At 38.1% G+C, this 24,509-nt stretch overlaps 1 protein-coding gene across 10 annotated transcripts in view; it reads right to left on the reverse strand.

The window, feature by feature from the left end:
• Nucleotides 1-24,509, reverse strand: part of TLK2 (tousled like kinase 2) — a 66,897-nt gene that overhangs the window by 27,457 nt on the left and 14,931 nt on the right. For all 10 annotated transcript variants that reach the window (XR_014173603.1, XM_081933289.1, XM_081933288.1 and 7 more), the window contains exons 8-17: nucleotides 23,874-23,969; nucleotides 21,809-21,901; nucleotides 15,571-15,681; nucleotides 14,821-14,957; nucleotides 11,731-11,883; nucleotides 11,234-11,300; nucleotides 7,822-7,919; nucleotides 7,353-7,434; nucleotides 4,688-4,779; nucleotides 3,335-3,424 (exon numbers count right to left, since the gene is read on the reverse strand). Coding sequence is in view for 9 of the 10 variants with exons in the window: in XM_081933289.1 (XP_081789415.1) it covers nucleotides 3,335-3,424; nucleotides 4,688-4,779; nucleotides 7,353-7,434; nucleotides 7,822-7,919; nucleotides 11,234-11,300; nucleotides 11,731-11,883; nucleotides 14,821-14,957; nucleotides 15,571-15,681; nucleotides 21,809-21,901; nucleotides 23,874-23,969 (1,019 nt within the window). In the remaining variant the exon portion in view is untranslated. The remainder of the gene's footprint in view (nucleotides 1-3,334; nucleotides 3,425-4,687; nucleotides 4,780-7,352; nucleotides 7,435-7,821; nucleotides 7,920-11,233; nucleotides 11,301-11,730; nucleotides 11,884-14,820; nucleotides 14,958-15,570; nucleotides 15,682-21,808; nucleotides 21,902-23,873; nucleotides 23,970-24,509) is intronic.

Here is a 24,509-nt window from a genome sequence, read left to right on the forward strand (position 1 = left end):
GTAAAATGGAAGCAAGTGGAGACAATGAAATGGAGCTGATGTACCAAGAAATTAAGGATTTTATAAAAGAACACAAGAGATGAAGAAAATATTTGGTTGTATGGAATGTACAGATCAAAAACTAGAAAATACAATACAAGGAACAACAAGTAAAGAACAGGACAATGAAGAAAAAATAGAATTATCAGAAAGAGTGGAGGAGATAGCAGAATCGGGAAATCAACAAGAAGGCAACAACAAGAAGATATTAGTACAATTGATGGTCAATAAGGGAGTAGAACAGAAGGAAAATATTCTAAAAGATGTGAAAAGGAAATGGGGAGAAACAGGAAAACGGGTAGAGAGAAGAAAAAGGGGTTAGAACAGGCAGTCGTAGAATTAAGACAGTAGGAAAAAGGGCGAAGGGAGAGAAAATTAGAGGGCATAGTTACAATACAGATTCAAAAGTAGGTGAAATAAAAGAATTGAAATATGTGCATGGGAGACAACAAAAAAAAAGATTAAAAGTTTAGATGAGGGTGAAACATGTGGGACAAAAGGAAAGGAAAGGAATGCAAAGTAACATTTTATGAAAATACCTTATAATGTGTATGAATATTAGAACTATGTAAGTTGAATAATTGCTTTATATGTAGTGTGAGAAAATTCATCTTTGAATATATATTAGTAAGGTAATATTGTAATGTATATTATTATTAGAATTATAGAGGCTGAAAAATAGTTTGTAAATTAGATAAACAGAATTTGTATAAGGGTATTATTAAATATGTATAAAATGTGATTAACAGTGAAAAGCTAGGATTAAGTAATTTGATAATTGTTTGAAAAATCATAATTGATGCTAGAAGTGCATATTAAAATACAGAATAATGAAAAAAGGAAACAACACCTTTGAATATTAGAATGATAGGGGAAGGGGGGAAAGGGGGGGCTAAAATAGAGATAGAAATAAGAGGGGAAAAATAGCAAAAACAGATATTAAGATATGTATGGTAGAACTATGAGAAGGTTTAGAATTGAAGGATGACAGTAGAAATTACATGTTAGTAAAACTAAAAATGAAAATGAAATGTAATTACTAGGAATAATACTGTTATGTTTATTGGTATTGAACTGTATGATAGCAATCAAACCATTCATGCAATGAGATGCATAAAAATAAAAAATAAACTTTATTATTTTTTTAAAAAAAGATCACACATATTTGTTGAAAAAAAATCATTCTCAGCAACTGAAATCTCCTGTATATTTTGAATGTATAACTATATCTTTTAAGCTGAAAAGTGGCCTAAAACAACATAAATAAATAGAAATGCTGTTATAAGTAAGTGTCCTGTGTTATGTAGTGTTACATTTGATTTTCTTGGATTTATTTTATAACGTGAAATATTTTCAGGTTATTTTTAATTAATTTCACCAGTACTATGCTTTATCATACAAATACATTAATTTTGACACAAAGCACATTTTCCTTTATTTTTTATCTGTTAATAAGACCAGAGCTGAAGAAGCTTCTTGGATGAGAAGTGAAATGTGTTCGAAGAAAAACAAGAAAGTTCAGTTACCACTTGAAAAAGCACCTTTGGGACAAGACCTTAGCCTGTTTCGAAATATCATATTTTAAACTTGGATGAAAAAGATAAATATTAAACTTATTGGAAAAAAATGGGCTAACAGCTAATTTACTTAGTATATTTAGCATACATTTCAATTGCAAAAAGTTAACTATTTGGCACCCACAAAATGAAATATTGCTGCAGCTTCTCTTATGTGCAAGGTGATAATACTTGAATCCCTTTTATAAATCCTATTTTTTCTTCCATGATATATTTCCCCAGAATGCTAATTATAAATTGCCTTTCCACAATTTATGAGGTTTGTGAAAGAAGGCCATCATGTATATTGTTTCCAAATTATGGAATGTACACCCTGAGTTTTACTAGGTTTCTACTGATTTGGTTTTTTTTTTGGAAAAGAAACAAAGCAGATTTAGGATGGCTCCTTTGGTATAAATGTTTACTCATATTTTAGCTATTTGTGTTTTTTTAATTGTAAGCCACCATGCTGTGTAGAAAGAAATATAAATCTTATGAGATGTATACCAATGTTGGCAAACCATTTTGGCACTAAGTGCCAAAATGGGAGTGTGCACGGACGGGGGAGTGCCAGAAACTGGAAGAGCAGCTCCCTGGCATGCACGTGCAAGAGTGACAGAAACAGGAAGAGCAGTTCCATGAAGTTGAGCTTCCAGTTTTGGCACACATGCATTTGCAAAGCCAGCTGGCTCAGCTTCCTGGCATACGCATGCACGCCAGGGAGCTGCCCTTCTGGTTTTCGACACTTCTGCAGGCACGAATACCATCTGGCCAGAACCTAGAAGAGTAATGGGCGATGGCTGGCATGCCCGGAGAGATGGCTCTGCGTGCCACTTCCGTCACATATTCCGTAGGTTCACCATCACGGTCCTATAGCAGTGATGGTAAACGTTTTCGGCACCCAGTGCTGAAAAGGGAGGAGGTGTGGTTGCTCATCAGGGCCACAATCTGGAAGAGGAGCTGCCCAGAGGCCATGCACATGCCAGAAAATGAACTTCCGGTTTCCAGGACATGCATACGCACCAGCAAGTTAGTGTTCTGGTTACTGGTGCGCATGCCAATCAGCTGGCCGGAATGGAAAGCCAGCGCTTCGTTTCCAGCATTGCTGCACACATGATGGCCAGTTGATTATCGCACACACATGTGCACCATAAACTCAGAAGAGGAATGGGTGATGCCGCACGTGCCAGGCTACATGGCTCCACCTGCCACTTCGGTCACGGGTGCCATAGGTTCGCCATCACAGATGTATACCTATATTAGTATCAAGCACTCTAGTCCTTTTAATTTAATAATTAAAAGCTCAGTGTAAACATTTAAAGATAATTAAAAGCTAGGAATAAACACCATACATGCTTGTAAAGCTAAACTAATCTAAGGGCTGAACCCAAGCTGGAACAAAACTGCTTTGTTTACAAAATGCCAGTAGCATTTGGGCCATCTGTTCTTCCAGAGAAAAGTATTTCACAAAATAGGTCCATCACTCAGAATGCATGCTGCATTTTCTATGCCCCATGCATCTTTGTAAGGAGTGGGGACTTTCAAAAGCCTTCTCCTAATAATTGGATTGGTCAGGCAAATACAATTTCTGGCAAGGCTTTACTTTAAATGTTATAATCCATATTTCAAAACAGATTGGTTTGCTCCATTTCCTCCCCCTGCAAATTTCTAAACAGCTTAATCACAAATTTTCAAGTGACTTTATTAACAGTGCAAATTACAAAGACAGCCGCACTTACGAGTCAGTGTCCAATGAGAAATAGTCATACAATTTAACTATGCGAGGATGATCCAGCTCTTTATGAATTCTGTACTCCCTACAAGCATGCCTAAAAAAAAAAGACAATTATTTATTACAAGTGACTTCTCACCATTCCTCCAGGAGGTGAAAAAAAAGGGGGGGGGGTAATGCTTTGTCAGGTGCCAAACTCAACTCAAGTATCCCTCAAAATTATTTCATAGAATACTTCCAGGAGAAGTGTAGGTCTGCAAATGGAAGATTGAATGCATCTGAATGTGATATTTTAAAAATGTTAGGTTATATATCACAATTTAGTTCACACAATATGTTACCTCAAAACTGAATGTATCGAATATCACTTAGTATGCCTGACTTTTAACCTGAACATGGCACATAAATGGAACCATTAAGAAAATATTGTCAAGATCATGACACAGGAATATAGTCTGCCTTTTTAAAGGGTTAACCTGAACCTGAAAAAAATAATAATTTCTAAAGGCTTTTGGAATAAATCTATCTTTTGAAATGGAGCCAAGGCAGCAATCAATGTTATCTCCAGATCATTATTCTATATTCTTCTCCAAGCATGTTCTGATTTTTCTGAAAACAGTCTAAAGAGTTATAACTGGCAGTGGACATAGTATCCAGCTAGATTCGAATCAACAAAGGATATTATTTTTGGTGATTTGGAAAATAACTCAGCTGTTGTTAGGCCCAGCCCAAGAATGACATAGAACAATCAAGCCAATGTTCGGTCCTTTACTTGCTTACATGAATAGACAGAATCTTGCAGACTAAACTTTTACGATTCTCACATCAACAGATCTACTCAGGGAGATTTTAGGAGTGGCTATTCTAAATCTCTTCCATCCTCTATCCAGTTGTGGGCTATGTTGTCTCTTATCTGAGCTACTTTCATTTAGACTAGTCTAAAATGTACAATTCCAGAAATGATAACATAATGAAGAAATGGATAGTGATTCATTAATTTTTGCTCACAGGGAACAGTTATTTCATGTTTTTCAATTATATCTAGAAAAAATATATTTACATTTTTCTAATTACATTTTCATTTACAATTTATAAACAAAGTTTTTAATAAAAACTTCAAACAAACCTTAATACAATCTAAAGGGAAACCTGAGTATATGTTAATATAAAACTCTTCCTATTATTCTATATATACCCAATATAGTTGTTAAGTGAACCACATGGTTGATAAGTGAATCTGGCTTCCCAATTATTTTTTGTCAAGAGTTGGTTGAGAAGGTGGTGACCATATGATCCCAGAACTGTCATAAATTCATGTTGGTTGCCAACATTTTAATGATGTAACTGTGGAAATACTCACTTGTGGTAATTCTCTTTCTTTTCATCCCTCCAGTTTTTATTTAACTGGTGGATTTTTACTGCTACATACCTCTGTTCCGTTAAATCAAATGCCTGAAAGAGAAGGATAGCTAGTAAGTAGTCAAAAACACCACAAAGACTGCCATCTTTAAACATGAAAAAGATCAGTTATGAAAAGAACAATGTTTAAATGCTTAACTTTTATTGACTAGAGCAGGGGTCTTCAAACTTTTTAAACAGAGGGCCAATTCAAAGTTCCTCAGACTGTTGGGGGGCTGGACCGACTGGGTGGGTATCGCTCGGTGGTCATACATATTTTAAATGTTTAGGCATCATCAGCATCATCATTATTATTATGTGGTTAATCTCTAGTGAGATTCACAGCCTTTGGGGCTGATTGGTAGCTCAACAGCTCGAGTTCTAACCAAGGACCTAGGAACTCTTAAGGTTATTAACATCAGCATCACCATCATCATCACCATTATTATTATGAATTTGGTGATCTCCCTGTAGGTCAAAATGAAGCTTGGGATTTAGACTTGGGAAAACAAATGGAACATGCAAAATAGCAAACACTATGGAAGTTAGGCTTTTTATCAGCCTCTATACAGTATAAAACTTGCAATGAAAGTAAATACATTATACAATAACTTAAATGTCTCTCAGCTATTCAGTAAAATGTCGGAGGAGTTGTCAAAAGAAAGGAACATCTTTTTATATGAAAAATGTGTCTTTCTGGAAGAAAGTGTATAAAGAAGAATTATAATTAAACAAAGAATAGAATGTGCTCCAAAATGGGAATTATTAAAAGGAATTCATTATATTTTTACTTCTGTCAACTACATGAATCATAATTTAACAAAGTAATTTCCCAAATAATTCAATGACTTATTGAAAATTGGTATTATTAGATATGCCCTCGCTAAAAAAATTACTGATATTAAGCTCCCAGAGTGTTTCCAGGATCTGGAAATGTTATACACATATATGATAATAAGAAAAATAATCCCCGTTTTGACAAACTTTGCAATTTATGAAAACTGTGAGTGAACTTCATGAGCATGAGTTTAAAAAAAGTCCCATTACCATATTTTTTGCTTTGTAAGACGCACTTCCCCCTCCCCCAAAAAATGGGTGGAAATGTCTGTGCATTTTATAGAGCAAATATTGTGGCGAGGGGATGGTATCACTGTTGCCGGCGGGAAACATTGGAGCCTTCACTGCAGGGCAGCTGATTGGCAGTTGGATCGGCTTCCTGGAATTCTTCTGATCAGCTGTTGTAGGTGACGGCGATTGCTGCCTCTGCCACTGTTTGCCACCGCTTTCCGTCACTGCTGCTTGCTGCCTATCGCTGCTGCGGTGGTGATAGGCAGCGGCAATGAATGGCGGTGGTGATAGGCAGTGATCTCCGCCACCTAGAACAGCTGTATTCCAGGAGGCTGATCCAACTGCCAATCAGCTGCTAAGCAGCGAAGGCTCCAGCATTCCCTGGAGGAGGCAGCAGACATGGAAGAGGTAGACTGTTTGCTGCAAGGATGCTAGCCAGATGAATACCATGTGGATGCTGGGAGGCAAAGCCAGATTTTTTTTTCTTGTTTTCCTCCTCTAAAGCTAATGTGCGTCTTATGGTCCGGTACAAAAAAATACAATATGTAGAATATAGGTAAATAGTAAAAGTTCCCTTTGCACATATGTGCTAGTCGTTCCTGACTCTAGGGGGTGGTGCTCATGTCCATTTCAAAGCTGAAGAGCCAGCGCTGTCTGAAGACATCTCCATGGTCATGGGGCCAGCATGACAAAACACCAAAGATGCACGGAACCTTCCTACCAAATGTGGTTCCTGTTTTTCTACTTGCATTTTTACGTGCTTTCAAACTGCTAGGTTGGCAGAAGCTGGGACAAGTAATGGGAGCTCACTCTGTTACACAGAACTAGGGATTTGAACCACAGAACTGCAGACCTTTGTGATCAACAAGCTCAGTGTCTTAGCCACTGAGCCACCACATCCCTCGTGTGAAATATAGAATTAGTAAATAATTCTATAAAATCTTCTGAAAATGATTTAAACTATTTACAGATTAATGGAAAGAAGGACTAGAGGATATAATTGTAGTGTTCCAATATCTCAGGGGCTGCCACAAAGAAAAGGGGGTCAACCTATTTTTCAAAGCACAAGAAGCAATGGATGGAAACTAATCAAGGAGAGAAGCTCTAGAATTAAGGAGAATTTTTCTGACAGTTAGAGCAATTAATCAGTAGAACAACTTGTCTTCAGAAGTTATGGGTGCTCCAACACTGGAGGATTTTAAGAAGAGACTGGACAACTATTTGTTTGAAATAGTATAGGATTTCCTGCTTGAGCATGGGGTTGGATAGAAAACCTCCAACCTCCAAGGTCTGCTACACTAGTCTGATTGACATGCTAAAAAACCTTTTAACGTAGTGTCAAATTTGGTGAGTATGAAATGACAATGCTAAAACAAAACCAAGAAAATTCACTTAATTGTAATGAGCATACAGAGTAACTTTCATTAATTTGAATCTACTGACTTCTCAGACCAAATAAGTCTCTTAGATTGACATACTCCTTAGAACACAAAGACAGAATTTTTAAAAAAAACTTTACAATATTTAATCAAACAAAATAGAAAGGTGATTTAATTTACCTTATATACTTCACTAAATCCTCCTCTGCCTAGGAGATGTAACAACAAATACCTATCATTTAGTGTTGGATGGTCTTTAAACCTAATCGGGAGAGAACAGGAGACTTTATTCATATAATGGTTAGAACAATCTTAAGCAAATCATCCAAAAGGTAAATTATTTGACAAATGGAATCTCTCTGCCTATAATGTGTAGAAAGGTTTGAGAAATACAGCCAAACTTTCTGAGTCTTGCACTGCCCACCAGAGACACATTTGGGCCTGTTTTCTTTTATATTTATGTTTATTCATTTACATTGTCATCTGGAAGGATATACTACACAAAGTAGCTAGGAGTCAGATTATATTCATTTAATAAATATTAATTCTAAACGAAGTTAATTCCAAGCAAACATTTCTAGGGTATTTTAACAAACGAGTCATCTTTCATAAAGTTGTAATTTGCTTCTCTCTTATGGGCAATACTCACTGTGAATTATCTTCATTATGTATCCTTTTCAATTCCCTAATATGCAGATTTCTAACCCGTTCTAATCGCTCTAATTCTGCTTGAATCTCAGCTTCTTCCTGCACAAAGAGAAAGATCACTTTACTGTAGTGTAAACTGCTGTACTGAAGATTTTAAACCAAATTTGCCTGATAAGGATTTCTGCAGAATGGCTTTCCTTTACACAGTATTCCCCAATCACAGGGAAAGATGTCATGGTATGTAAAAAGTAAATGAAAAGACAATGAGAAAATATCTAAACATTGGACTTGACAGTGGCCTGCAAATTACTGGCTAACACATCCTACGATATACTAATAATCTATAGGCAGAAATATTGTGAACCAAAATTGTCTGGCTTGAAAAGTGTTTGAATCATAGGAAGTTTTTGGAAAGAGATATTGAATTTTGCATGGCTCTTGCTTTACTGAGTTATTCTGACATCTCTATATTTTCACTTGCAACTCTTTTGTGTCCTTATCAAAATTTGGAGATATCCTTTCGCTAATACTCACTTGCTTCTTTATCATTTGCTGCAATGTTACAAGGAATAACATGTTATTATTTTCTAACTCCTTGTGTAAACTTGCAAAACAGGAAGCATTTCTGGTAATATATTTTTTCTTCTTATATTATAAATGGAGGAATGCATTTGTTCTCTTTCTTCTTTTTCCATTTTCTTTTGTAGATTTCACTCTAATTTTTCTTAGATGAATTTACCACAAAACATATTTTTTACAAGATAATTATAAAAATTAGGCTTAAAAATTCAAGAACTCTATTAGTTTTCTAAGATATGTTGACTATTTCCAAAGGTAATACACAGCCATCAAGATTAGTAATAACTGATAGCTCATTCTACTCTTAGTTTTGAATGGAGATTGATCAAACTTATTTGAATAATCAATTTTTGTAAAAAAGTACTTTCACCTGTGTTAAAATTTCCTGTATTTAATTTTAATGAGTGATATACTAATATTATGTGAGGTCTATTTTGTCTGCATAACTTATTTACCTATATTTACCATATATTTAAAAATCCACAGATACTTTAGTACAACAAAGTAGAATTACTTAGGAGATCAGTATTTTGTGAACAGAACACCGACAGCACTGTGTTATTACAATATAAAATTGTCAGAGAAGCCTTTAAAGTTTGAGACAGAGAATTTCACAGAAGAACACTAGGGGTGAAATCCTACCGGTTCAGACCAGTTAGGGAGAACCGGTTGTGGACATTGGGCCTGGGTCGCCAAACCAGTAGGGACTGCTGGTTGGCCATGTCCCCGAACTGGTTTGCCACTCGCTCACCCCGCACAGTCTCTGCTTTCCACGATCCCAGCCTGCCTCCTCTACTCCCTTCCCCGCAGCACTGCCATGCTTGCCTGCCTTCCACACAGCCTTCCAGGTGGCCAGCTTGCGAAGGCAGGCAAGTGGAGGGCTGCGGGGAAGGCAGGCAAGCATGTCGGGGCTGGTCGGCCACGGGGAAGGGAGCTAGGAGCCTACTCCCTTCCCCGCAGCCCTGCCATGCTTGCCTGCCTTCCACATGGTCCCTCATGCCCACTTGCCTGCCTTCCTGGTGGTCCCTCATGCCCACTTGCCTTTCAATGTCAGCATCCAGGCTGGCCCGGCCAGTAGGTGGGCAGACGGCCCTTGATAGAGATGCAGCCACTGCTCTGGGTCTGAGAGGAGTGGTGGCAGTGGAACTCTGGGAGGACAAGCAGACATTCTGTGCTGCGGCAAATGCGCCTGCCCTGTTTCTGCAAAGGCAGAGCCCCCCATGCAAGGTGATCCAAAGAGGGGACGGGTATGCTGTGGAAAAGGCCGCCTTCCACTCATGCCAGTGTGCCTCCCATGCCGGCTCCGTGGGGTTTGGAGCTCCGAAGCAGCCCACTGGCTTCCCACCCGGCCACCTGCCTACTGGTGAAGAAGTGGAGCGAGGCATGGAAGCCGTTGGTGGGCAGGTGGGCAGCAGCCTCCCGTGTGGTGAGAGGACCAGGCCTGGCTGTGCCACACAGCCGAGCCCACGGTGCTTTCCCTTCAGCGTGGGTGGTGGCACTTCATCTTGACGAACATCATGTTGCCACACTTGTAGTCATGCAGCTGGCTGGAGTGGGACATGGCACGGGCAGAGAGGCTGATGCAGAAGGGAGGAAGAAAGTGAACAGCAGTTCCGCAGCAGTGCTCCAGGAGGGCAGGTGGATGTCTGCAGCCAGGCAGGGAGGGAGGGCAGCGAGAGTGGCAGCAGCAACCCCTTCCAAGCACTGCCTATGGAGGTGGCTGGCAAGGTGGCCCTGGCGCACCTGTTGCTGGAGAGGCTCAGCAATCACTTGGCCAGGGCCATCTTGGCGGGGGTTGCATCAGCCTCTCCACCCACATGTCCCACTCCAGCCAGCCATGCAACTACAAATGTGGCGACATGGTATTCATCAAGATGAAGCGCCGCCTCCCCAGCCGAAGGGAAAGCGCCGTGGGCTCTACAGTGGTGCAGCCGGCCATGGCCCTCTCCCACCTGCTCATCATCGGTTTCCGGGTGTCTCTCACTCCACTTCTTCACCGGCGGGAAGTGAGGGTGTGACTGAGTCTCCTTCCCCCGGACTCCGAGTTCCCGGAATGATGCTGGCGGTCAGTCGGGAGAGAGCAGGCAGGTGGCCCGATGGGAAGCCAGTGGGCTGCTTTGGAGCCCCAAGTCCGCAGAGCTGGCACGGGAGGCACACTGGTCCGGATGGAAGGCAGCATCCCCCTCCCCTCTTTGGATCACCCTGCAAGGGGGGCTCTGCCTTTGCAGAAACGACTCCCCACCCTGTTAGGAGGGATGGGCTGAAGATTTTCTTAACTATGCTCTGTGATATTCTACTTGGTCATTTTGGAAGCCAGACAAAGGTTGATTACAGTATTTGGCAAATCTTGAGGGGATAAGAAGTTGAATCCTTCCTGTAGATAACTTCTCCCTGTAACAGAAGAGATGTTGGTGCCTTTCCAAAAATGGGGGTGGGTGGTTTGTATGGAGGATAGGTTGGGGGGGGATGTGCGGCCCTCCAGGATGGAGAGCGGGGCAAGAGAAGGCTCCAAGGTTCTCTTGGGCAGTCATGCCAGATGGGGAGGGAAACTCAAAGTGTTGTGGGTCTCAGAAGGACAGAATGTGCTTCAGAATGTGCAGCTCCTGGATCTAACAGTGAGTGATGTCAAGTTGGCCATGCCCACCCAGTCACATGACCACCAAGACACACCCACAGAAACGATAGGGAGAATTTTTGGATTTCACCACTGATCTACACTCTCAGAGAATAAACAAACATAAATCAATAAAGAAACAAATAACTAAGAACTAGAACAAGTAGGAAATCAAAAACATAATTCAATTCATACTTGAAGTTATAACATATCTTTTTACCTTTTTAAGGTGACCTAGTCGGAGTTTAAATATTTCCTCTTGTTCATGATATTCTGCTAATGTTAACCTGTACATGTATAAAATAAGTGGTTCAAAAATTAGAAATGCCTTATACCAAGAAAGGTGATTTATTCAGATGAATATATCTAGATGCCATAGGCTACCTTTGGAGTCCACTAAAACTTAGCAACAAAGTCTATTTTTGATTGTTATGGGACAAATCATTACATTCACAAGGAATAATAAATTAGCCCCATCAATTCAATTAGTTAGCTGAAGAGTCCATTCACTTTTTCTTGTGATTAGTTTTTGGAAAGTAGGCCTGGGCCTTCCACCCAAATGTCAAACATGGCCCTCAGTCTACAAAAACCAATCTAATTGTTCAGAAAAACTTAATCACAAACACAGAAACTAAGAAGGCCTACTTGGGTAAAACCTAGGAAGATCCTTCCATTTGACAGCACCAGAAAGGATTCTGAAATGTTTGTGCCACCTACGTCTCATTTTCTGCTCCATTGGTTTTGTTCTTGCGTTGCTTTTGCTCATTGGTAGATGGAGGAGCCTGGCCCATGGCAGGTGGTTTTCGTTTTGCTAACATTTTCCGTTGCCTTTCTATTTCTTCCCTTTGGGAATTTATCCTTTCTTGCTGCCTAAATAAAAGTAGAACATGGGCATTATTAGAGAACATAAAATAATATATGCCTATATATGATTGGTCTCCTACATCCTTTGGTAGGCATACCCAAACTGTACATTTCTGGTAATCTGTCAATCCTTAGAAGACTAAATATTTTAAAGCTTGGGCTTTGAAAATGTAGCTGGCTATTATCAAGCAACAGATTGAATGGTAAATCCAGTTTTTAAGGAATAATTATAAGGGCTTTGGTTTTAAATATAAAAAGTGTTTATAGTTGCAGACAGTTTTCAAATGAAGAGGTTAATCTTTAGGAGGCACGACAACTGCCTTAATTTCCTTTGTGGGGAAAAATATTTTTAGTCTTATCAGTTGTTGAGTTCGACCTCAGACAGGTATATGTACCTTTTTATTTCTTTTCTATCTTGCACACCACATAATAAACCAGTTATTTTATACATGATTATTAAGAAACCTAGTTGTTTATTTTCACTTTTGAGATAAGGTATTTGAGGTGAAGAAAACAAAATAGTTCCACCAGCCTAATAAAGCCTTTGCTTATCATATTGTTGAATTAGAGGACTTCTGCAAAGGATAGTAGGGGGAAAATGCAAAATTAAGTCCAGAAAAATTGTTAACTGGATATAAGAAATATTTGGAAGCTGTTATTTTTACTAAAGGTGGTGTTACAAGTATTTTTTGCACTATAAGATGTTCCGGATCATAAAATGTACCTAACTTTTGGGAGGAAAAGAAGAAAAAAAAATCTGCCTCTGCCTCCCAGCAATTTGCCTCCTTGCAGCAAACAGCAAAGTCAGCTTCAGCACAGCCTGATTTAGCATGAGCAGCTGATTGGCAGTTGGATCTGCCTCCCGGAATACCACTGCTCAGCTGTTCCAGGCTGTGGGGATCGCCACCACCCATCACTGCCTCTGCGCACCCCATTTTCAGCCTCTGCGTGCCCCATTTTTGGCTTGTTCCAGGCAGTGGGGATCACCGCAGCTGCCTATTGTCGCCACCACTGCTTGGCAGCAATAGGCAGCAATCCCCATTTGCCTGGAACGGGCCAAAAACTGGACGTGTGGAGGCCAAAAATGCTGTGCACAGAGGCAGTGATGGGTGGCGGCGATCCCCACAGCCTGGAACAGCTGAGCAGTGGTATTCCGGGAGGCAGATCCAACTGCCAATCAGCTGCTCATGCTAAATCAGGCTGTGCTGAAGCTGACTTTGCTGTTTGCTGCAAGGAGGCAAATTGCTGGGAGGCAGAGACTGAAGAGTGGGGGCCAGCGGGTAGGCGGGGCTTCAGCAACATCTGCTCTATAAGATGAACAGACATTTCCACCTACTTTGGGGGGGTGCATCTTATAGGCTGAAAAATACGGAACTGGAAAAGTGTCTAATATTTTGCAGCTGCTTTTTCATATTTAAAATCTGTACATAACTATGCACAGCTAAGTATGTGCAAATGCACATTTGTAGAAGGATTTATATTTATCATGCAGATGTTAATCAGTTTCTAGTCTTACAATTTGGTCAGGGATGCCCATATTTTTGCACCCAACTCTTAAATAAATCTGGATTTAGTCCTATATGCCAAAGGACCTAATGTTCATTTTTCCATATTTACAATAGGTTGCAATGTTTGAGAAGAAAATGTTCCCCCTAGTCTGCCTAACAACAAAGCAATCTCTGCATACAAATGCACCTTTATTAACAAAATAAGGCCTGGATTTTGCAGCTACAGAATTGAAGTTTTAAAATTATTTTTTCGTATTTCAGATACATTATAAGTTATAATCATTAATGATCATGCTAACAGATGTAATTAAACTTTAATCTACATATTTCCTGTTATTTCAAAAAGTGATAGCATTCAAAGGCATATAGCAAACAGTGATGAAATTTATGACATTGATATGAATAAGGCTTCTAAATGCACTTGCTACAGTGTTTCCCTGAAAATACGACCTATCCCAAAAATAAGCCCTAGCCTGATTTTTTTGGGTGGCCCTAATACGTCCTACTCCCAAAATATGCCCTAGTGAAGGGGATGGGTGTGGCCAGCACAGGAGGCAGCCCTTCCCTTCCCCGGTCACTTCATGTCTGCTTGGCCCCTTAATTGAAGCCCATGATCAGCTGAATCACTGAGGGCCAGGAGCTGCTTCTAGTTCCTTCTCTCTGCGTGCAGCCTGTCCTTTTCAAGTGGATCAAATGTTGCTTGAGAAAAGGACACATGTCCCAGGATTGCAACACTGAAGGCTCAGAATGGAATCTTTTTGACAAATGGCAGGAAAATCCCCCTCCCCATTTTCCTGCCATTCGCAAAAAAGGCTTCATTCTGAGCCTTCAGCGTTGGTCAAATAAATATCCATATTGTTTAAGTTAAGGCATTGATAAAGGTATGATGCAGGCATATTCAACTCTTGAACTGCTAATTCTAGTTGTTCTTTTCCTGGCACTACCATTTTCTTAATTATATATCATAGGTAACCATTACTTACTAGCAGCAGAAGCATTCTTGTATAAGCAATTCTCAAAACAATTTATTTAGTGTCCTTTTGAAATCTTCTCACAAGCAAAGTCAATGGGGAAGCCAAATTCACTTAATAACCCTGTTATTAATTTAACAATTGCAATGATTCACTTAACTAATATGGCAAGAAAAGTCATAAAATGATGCAAAACTCACTGAACATATTTCTCACTTAACAACATAAATTTGGGGCTTAATTGTGGTCATACTTTGAGGACTACCTGTACTATATTTGTAAGATTGTTGTTGCATTTACTGTTTAATAATATTACGGAGAGTTTCAGTAAGTGGTACCTCTCCTTTCCAGATTTCATGCAAATGTTTACTTAAAAGACAACAGTAGTCACAAATATTGTAAGTTATGTATGGATTAATATAAAAAAAAATCCAAGTAATCACCAGTAATAGAAAAATACATACTTGATTAAATTTTGGAAAGCATAGCCATCTGTCCATTGTTCTGTGTAAGAGGCTCCATGCCGGACTGTAGCAAAGTGACCTAAACGCAACCGATCTTGCATACTCTTATCTCGACAAGCCATCTTTTCCTGTTTTGACTGTAAAGGAAAAAGTAAAGTATTTGTATGCTTTGCAAAGTATCCCTATTTATTTAAATGATTTGTAAGTCATCCATCTTAAGAATGCAAGTTTGGGAAATTTACAACACTGTAATATTATTCAATAAAAACCGATATCTACATGAACAAAACAAAGTTGATTCCCAAAGGTCTGGAGGTTTTAGATTTCTATGTAAGACATACAGGTACTCCTTGCTTACCAATCACTTGTTAAAATTATGGAAGTTCTGAAGAAGGAGACCTATGATTTGTCCTTGAAGCTGGTGTCATCGCAGCATTCACAAGATCATGTAATCGTGATTTAGCCAGTCAACAATTAGTGCCCATTTACAACAATCACAGTGCTCATTGTTACACACCTATTTAATCATTAAATATTTACCACCAATTCTATTTCTACTGCTTCATTATTTTTTCAACATTCTAATGTTTTTTTTATTAATACTAGTTGCCTCCAAACTTTTGATGATCCAACTATGTGATATTACTACTACTACTACTTCTACAGTTATTATCTGAAACAAATAAGTTACCTAATTATGCAGGTTATGGGGATATAACTTCAAAACAAGTTGTGCTGGTTGTAACTCACCTTTTCTACAAGTAGCTTCTTGCTCATTGTTACACACCTATTTAACCGTTCTTTGTATTTCTCAAGCATTTTCTGATGTTCATCTATCTGTCGTCTTAAGTCACAGTTTGCCTGAAAATAAAAGTGAACAAAACAAAAATTACCCTATATTAGTTACAATTCATTATGTTGTACGGATGAGAAAAAAATTAAAACTGGCAGTTATCATCAAATACAACAAAAAGAATTATTCTGCACACAATACATTTGGATTTATCATTTATTTCAATGGTTTGAATCTCAAGGACGGGAATTCATATCTCCTAGAGCAAGTCCATTTTGGACCAAAAGGTCCATTTTGTTACTGTCTCTCCAGGTTGAGGAAGCATCCATCCTCCTGGACTGGCGAATCAATGTAGTTTCTCAACCCAGCATTATTATTTCTTTTAAAAATCAGAATACTTATTTAGAAACCATTATTAGTAACACCGGAGAAACAATAAAAAAAAAACCAAAATCAATTCCCAGGTCAACTAAGAATGCTTTTTTTGCCATTGTTCTTCCATTAGTAATAGCATTAACTGCTTAATTCTTTTATGACTGAAACATTAAAATTGCAAAAATAAATATATAACACACCTCCCAATTTTAAAAGTTAATTCTAGAATAGATGGGTTTTGTGAAGTTCAGAGAATACATTTAGATGTTCTAGACAATCTATAATCTGCTGGGTCATTTCAGAGATATTTCCTTACCTCTAACAGAGAAACAGAATAACCAAGGGTAAAAAAGCAATGGGGGCGACTTCAACTTCCTGCCAAATTGACTGCAGCTGATCACCTTCTGACAGCCAATGACAGAACTGGTATGCATGAGAATGCTATCCAGCCTCCAGAGGGATAGGGTGGGAACCAGTCTATCTAATTTCTGGTAGTCAAGAAGGTACCTTAATTCAAAAATGTTATTGCCCTATCATGAACTGTTTTCCCAACTGAATAGACAGAGATACGGATGTTTTATAGTGTATAGAAATCCAAATTTTCACATTTTCTTCAGCATCATAGACAGCATTTTATATCTTAAGAGTTAATCAGAAAAGGGGGCCAAAAGAGATGCCTACAAGGGATCAATATTCCTGTTTTACTGTACTTTGTAGGAAGTAGCCAAGGGTTGTTGCTGAACTCAATTTATCAATTTTATATAGTTTGAAGAAAGTATAAACTACTGAAGTTATTATTGATTTCACACATCATTTTGATAGGAAAATTATCTCAAAAGACAGTATTCCTCTAGGAGAATTAATACTACTTTTGGTGGACAATAGGCCATAATTAAGCACAATTGATAACCATCCATTAACAGGAGATACAAAATTTTAATGTCCACTAAGATTACAGTGGTTCACATTTTCTGAGGTTCACTATTCTATCCAGATAAGAATTCAAGCATAGTATATATAAACTATGTGAACCATTAGAAGTAGGATGGACCTTGACAAATAGGGAGAACTCTTTGTTCATAAGAAAAAAAGACACAGAATATGTACTGAGGCTAGGCCCCAACTTTTAAAACTCTTCTGGTCAATGTGATAACCAATTAAGTATCAGTAACGGTTGAACAGTTAACCACAAACTCAACGACAGAACCCACTAGAACAGGGGTGTCAAACTCGCGTCGTCACGGCATCATCTGATGTATTGGGATGTTTTTCTCCTTCGCTAAACCGGCGTGGGTGTGACCAGAGCATGATGCATCCAGCCTGCAGGCAGTGAGTTTGACAGCCCTGCACTAGAACCATAAAGCTCCAGCTGAAATTTAATGTGGGGAAATAGTGTCTAGGGAAAGGCATTAGGAAGACTATCCCACATAAGAATTACCTCAAACCTAGAAGAGAAGAAAATAAGTACTGCCTAAAATAATATTTCGTGCAACTAATATTGTCCCACTTATAAGAACTGAGATACTGGATAAATGATTAGATCTTGAGACAGAAGATCCTTTCCCAAATTTACTGGGGGGTTTTCTGTCCAATTCCTGTATATTGATAAATCAAGCTATTTATGTCAACAGGTTGCTATAAAGATAATCTGTGCTTTGTTGTCCAAAAAGTCAAAGTAGAAAATCACAAACACAAAAAGTGGAAAGACATCCAAATGTTTCCAGTTAGCTCAGTTAGCTATATTTGAACCATGACATGTATGTTAATGTTTTGATGTGTCTCCTGGTTCCAAAAAGGTTTAACATGGTCTATCCAAACTGGTATATCACTTATAGAAATGTTACAAAGACCTATTTGCTATTTTTAATTCTTAAGCAGATATCCTGCTACGCCAATGCAATCCAGTTCCTTTTCTCTGCTAAATTATCACTATGAAGAATGCTTCATGGGCCAACACTATATGGCTGTTAAGACACTATTATGCTCAAAAGAAAAAAGTCTTAGCTCTCCTGACTCCTTTTAACGAGTTCTGTCCCCTTTTCTGATCAGAATATGTAGAACTAATCTGGGTCTATTGAGAACTCCCAACTACAGATGTGTGAAGAAACTAGAGAGGTCCCCTACAGTTCTGCAATTACGTCCATGATTTTTCAAGTAGGCAAAGGATATCTGAAAGAAGGGCATTTATGTTCTGATTCTGCTTGAGTGCAATGATGTCTAAACATGTAGAAATGTTTTCTCTATCTCCAATGTATGTCTGACTTGATTAGTGTATTTATGGTGTTCCAAAGGTGTCCCTATTATACCAGAATATAAACACATGCCTTTGATAATCAATATAAACTAGAAAATATTTTTAAAGGATGATGCTACTACAGATCTGAGAGAGTTCATGAATTGCTTTAATTATTTTAAATCAGAATGATTTGAGCATTTCCATTCTGATGCCATTGTCTGCCCTTTGAAATACGATCATGCACCAAGGTAAACATGGCCCTGACCTGCTGGACTTCAGAATGACCTTAATGATCTGAATCATTACAATATATAAGGTACAGTATATAAACTTATTCAATATTGTTTATTTATATCTGTCTTGTCCTTGGTACAGTTGCTTTTGTTGAAAAACTTTTTACCCATGGCAAGTGTGTAAAATTTATACAATGGCAAAAAGTTACTTAATGGCTTTAAGGAATTTTAATTTGAAAATATTTGAGCTATTTTTTGGATTATGAGATTAAGGAAAATTGTTATGCAGTCACTAATATAGAATTTTAGAGAAAAGCCATGAAAATATTTTCTTGATTCAGTTCTCTGAAATAAACCTAGCTGAACTAAACCACAGCCATATAAGCACTATGAGCTATTGTCCAATTGTTCATTGGCTACCTGGCACCATACCCAGGAAACAAATTAGTTTTTTTTTAATCTAGGCTTCATTTCTCCTAGAATGAAAATACCTGAATTTTAATGTTTTCTGAATTTGTTTGAGGTTAGAAGAGGAATAAACAGTGCCATAAAGGAAGGAAAGAAGCAAATGTTTGTGTGGGTTTAATAGTTGATGCTGTTCTGCTTTTAAAACATTCACAGAGGTTTCTGGGAAGGAAATGCAAGGAACTTGAGTGGTGTATAGGAATCTGGAGATCTGAAATTTCACATATTTTCCTACTCCTTGGCAACTGCAGCAGAGGTGGTTTCCTACCGGTTGGGACTGGTTCAGCTGTGTAGGTGGTAAATTGGCTGGCCATGCCACCGGACCAGTTCTATTGGCAGTGCCATAGGCACCGCCATCTTGTTTGTTTCTGTACATGCACAGAAGCATTTTTTAAAGTACTGCACCTGCGAGCGTGTGAAGTGTGCGCGTGCCCGCAGCATGTCCCTAAGTGAACCAGCAGGAATGGCAGCCAGAAGCCACCCCTGAACTGTAGTATAATAATATTGTATGAGAAAAATGTTAGGAAAAGATGATTAATAGGAGGAGAGGATTCCATTTCTTCTTTAGAAAGTTTTATTAGCTCCCTTCAGAAATGGAGGATTCCGCCTATCTTTCTAAGTTAACAAATATTTCAAATAGATAATTTTTGCATGCTATATAATCCAATTCCCTCCTATCCTATAATGTAGAAGGATTGAGAAATCATCTTGCAGGCTACCACTGGCATTATGTTGATTTCTACTCTTAAGACTGGAGTTAGCCATATGGAATATTCCTTGTTGAAATACAAATTTCTTTCAAAAACTGGAGGAAAACAATAGCTTGGAAGAGAAAATGTGTTTCCCTTAAGAAATTATTGAGAATTGTGCTAAACTGACAATTCAAAACTGAGTAAACAGATTATTCTTATGTTTCTCCAGTAGGGAACATGTGCATATTGGGGTGAGGGAGAAAAATATGGAAAAGATGAACATTAAGGAAAGAAATTATTTGCAAAGAAAAAAAAAACAGATTTGAATTCTGTAGGAGCTTCAAACGATTCCAATCACTTTGTTAGTGGACTTGATAGATGTGAGAATTTTCTTACAAAGAAAAGCAGTTGAAAAACTGACTTTTCCTACCAGTTCCATCTGAAACTACTAAACTGAAATTAAAATGCTCTATATGGTATTCAGGAATATACAGAAGACAATAACAAAATTTCAGATTGCTCAATTATTTGAAACATCTAGAATTACTGTTTCATCAAAATTAATTGTTCAATTGTAAGAAACTTATATATTAAGATTTGATTGTGTTTCTTTAAGGAAAATGCTTTGCATGTTAAAACTAATTATTAAAAAGTTATCAGAACACAATCCATTTAATGATCTATTTTATTTTTTATTACCGTATTTATCGGCATATAACACGCACAGGCGTATAACACGCACCTTCATTTTAAGAGGGAAATTTCAGGAAAAAAATTTAAATTTCAAATAAAGAACTTTGAAGCAAAATAAGGGTAGCTCAGAACTTTTTTTTATTAACTTTTAGTCGGGAGTCCGGGGAGAGGAGAGACGGCTCATCCATTCTCTCCTCCTCTCACCCACACCCCGCTGTCTAAAGCGCTTCCTTTCGCCCGCCCGAGCTCTTCCGCGGGTAAAAGAAAGCGTTTTAGTCGGGTGTCGGGGAGAGGAGAGAATATTCAGCCAGTCTCTCCTCCTCTCGCCCACACCCCGCAGAAAAGGATCACGGAGCGCTTCGCCCCAAAAGCAGCTGCTTTTCTGTGTGCCTGGCGTTTAAAACATCCAGCTATCTATCTAAACGCCAGGCACACAGAAAAGCAGCTGCTGTTGGGGCGAAGCGCTCCGCGATCCTTTTCTGTGTGCCTGGCGTTTAGATAGATAGCCGGATGTTTTAAACGCCAGGCGCACAGAAAAGCAGCTGCTTTTGGGGCGAAGCGCTCCGCGATCCTTTTCTGTGTGCCTGGCGTTTAGGACATCCGGCTATCTATCTAAACGTCAGGCACACAGAAAAGGATTGCGGAGCGCTTCGCCCCAACAGCAGCTGCTTTTCTGTGTGCCTGGCGTTTAGATAGATAGCCGGATGTCCTAAACGCCAGGCACACAGAAAAGGATCGCGGAGCGCTTCGCCCCAAAAGCAGCTGCTTTTCTGTGCGCCTGGCGTTTAAAACATCCGGCTATCTATCTAAACGCCAGGCACACAGAAAAGGATCACGGAGCGCTTCGCCCCAACAGCAGCTGCTTTTCTGTGTGCCTGGCGTTTAGATAGATAGCCGGATGTTTTAAACGCCAGGCACACAGAAAAGCAGCTGCTGTTGGGGATCGCAGAACGCGAACCGGCGAAGCGCGCTCAGGAAGGCGGGGTAATGGGGTCACGTGTGCTTGAGGCTGAGGCAGCCTCAGGCTACTGTAAAAACAGTATCGGCGTATAACACGCATACATCATTTGCCCCCTATTTTTCGGGGGGAAAAGTGCGTGTTATACGCCGATAAATACGGTAAGTATCACAAGCTATTTTAGTAATTTTTGATGCAGTAAATTACCATGACTATCCTAGATATTTTCATAGCACTTTCAAATTAAAAAGTAGTTTGTAGAGGAAGTGTAAAAAGGAGGGAGATTGTTTGAGTATTAAAACTGTAAAGCTCTTGAATGAATTTAGAGATACATATTTATCAAGAGAGAATACAATTTCCTTCTTACTTTGCATGTAACTAATTAAATGTCAATCATTAGCAATTGTCTAGATTTTCTCCATGACAGCCTATTTCCACTTACATAACTATTAAGTGAAACTCTTAACCTCTTACCTATATTTATATTATATAGATTCTATGGCTTGAAATTTGAATATAGGATGTAGAATTACAACTACTTACCCTTAATAAATCATCTATTCTGCCTTCTTTTTTCTCCAGATCAGAGTTCTTACTGTTTTCTAATGCAGATAATTTCTCCATTGTAAGATCAGACTTGGGAGGGGAAAAAAAAAGTTCTTAAGAAAGCTCTGCTCCAATTACTGAATGAACAAGACTGGGAAAACAATCTATTTCAAGATTGACAAATAAATTAAGAAAATAAACATATAACCAGGCCACAATTTTCTTGATTTCCACAAACTTATAAACATTTGCGAAACAAAGGGAATTAAACCATCTCACAGATGATCCAATCAATAAAAGAGGGGTGCTATAGAAGCTTTAAAACTAATAGAATTATGATAGTGTCTACAATTTGCCTGTGAACATGGTCTTCAGTTTCCCTATGCATTTTACATAAGAGCGCTTTAGATTAGTATTAGAAAAGGCTCATATTGCATAGGAAAATGCTGCAATAAAAGTATCAACATCTTGAAGACTAAGATTCCCCAATTACTTCCTCATTCAGCCAAAACCTACTATAGGTTCATAATATTTGTAAAATGTCTATACTGCCCCATCACACGTGCATGGTTTTGGGAAATTTACAAATAAAACGGTAGCCTTTGAAAACTTGGCAAGCTGAGACTTGATTACTGCGATCCATATTGGAAGCCCTAAAGGTAGCAGTATGCACAGCATATCTACTAGCAGGTTACAGTACAACATGATTACTGTGGTAATTTTCTTCAACGTAGCTAACCCAAGGGTAGCTGAACTGGGATTTGAATCTTTATTTTTACATACATGGCAATAAGTACCAGCATATAAAGTTTTTTTTTTCTTTTCTAGAGAAGTGGCTGAGGTAAACTCGCAATTACTATGTTCCATAAAAGCAACATTAGTGTTCACTAAAATAGTGACAGAGGAATATAATTTAGACATTTGGGATATGAATGCTTCCAATAGCTAAATGTCTCAGACAGAGGAAAAAGGAGAGGAAGAATGGAGTAATAAGATATTTTAAACAAAAATAGCATAGCATATAGCTGTTATAACATATATAACAAACAAATGAAAGATCTAAAGAAACAAAGCAGAGCAACAACGTTTGATACATGTTCTTGTGAAAAGGCAAAAAACTAAAAAATATATGGGACCCAGACTTTCACTTATGAAGCAGGTGATTTTAAAATATTCTGAAAATGGCAAAATAGGTTGCCTAAAAGTCATTGTCCTCTTACTGCAAAATGTTCCTTGCATATCCTCAGCTATGTAAGTCTATAATGGGGCTTGAAAAAATTGGTATATAAAATTATAATTGTAAAGCAATCAACAAAAATGAAAGCAATAAACTTCCAAGGTGGCATAAATTTTAAAAGAAAAATGTTCCAACATTTCCTGATCCAGGTAAATGAATCCTTTAAAAAACTGAGAAACCTAAATTAAAAAATACAGTGACACCGGGAAAAACACCTCATGGCTGGTGCTTGTTGCAATATTTTCAGGGAAGGCTTATTTTCGGGAGAGGACTTATTTTAGCGCACGCTTAAAAGTCCGATTGCGCTTATTATCCAGGGAGGTCTTATTTTCAGAGAAACAGGGTATATACCATGTATACTAAAGAGTGAGCAAATATTTAGCCAAAATATGAACTGAATATCCATTTTACAAAGTGGAAAAAAACCAGAACATAATTTTCATTGAAAAAGCAAAACAAAAGATTATGTTAATTGTTCAAAGGGAGAAGCAGCTGGTTAAAGAACAAGATAGAAGTTGGAAGGGTGTGGCAGGAAAAACAGTAAAATTATTTTGGAATTTGTTGTCCAATGGAGTATTTTACTTTGAGGTAGCCTCTAAAGCTGTAACGTTTTTAGATGGCATGATCATAACTGAGTAAGTTTGAAGTTTCTTGTGGACGTATTATGTCCTTACATCATAAATTTCCATTTTTTTTTAGTAAAAGGTGAAAGATTTATATGATTTAAAGGGAAACAAAAATATATTTCCATTCATTTCTCAAATGAACATGTATTTGATTTTAATGAGATATAACTTTGAACTATGTAATTCATTTGTCTTGTACCTGAGTCTGTTTGTACTGGACGGAAATCTGTTTTTGAGAGCTGCAGCAATGCTCTGTGTTTCCTGAAACCGCAGATGAGGGACTGCCTTGCTGGGTCTGTAACAAGAAAAGCAACAAGTAAATTGTAGATACAGTATTTTGCAAAACACATTCTTCCCCACTTTTATTTGAAAGAAAAACATTTCAAGCTAACTAGCTATACGTGGTCAACCTTAAGAGGCAGCACGTTGCAAACCCAGGTTTTTTCCCCCCAGTTCTGCACCCAGAGATAATCTGATGAGAGAGAGATCAGGAAAAAAATTTAAACTTCTGTATAAAGACATGATTCTTCCTGGATTATAATTCTTGTCTTAATCAAAGCTCAAGTTTTTCTGCTCACACAAATAACATAAATTGCATTAATTACTGTTTTCACTGAAACGGTTCAAATAAATTTTTAGATTTATTATTATTATTATTTTATTTTTTAGTCTGACAATGTGCCGGTTTCTGTGTCAATGAGTTGAATAATAACCTCTAAAATTAAATTTGTTCTTGCAGATGAAGGTATATATACCTATATATCAAAATAGAATTTGAAAAAGCATTGCAGAAAATAAATAACTGGATAATTGATGAGAAATAATTTTTTGAGAT

The sequence above is a fragment of the Natrix helvetica genome (genome assembly GCF_964273705.1).
Source record: "Natrix helvetica genome assembly, chromosome: Z".
Taxonomy (NCBI): Eukaryota; Metazoa; Chordata; class Lepidosauria; order Squamata; family Natricidae; genus Natrix; species Natrix helvetica.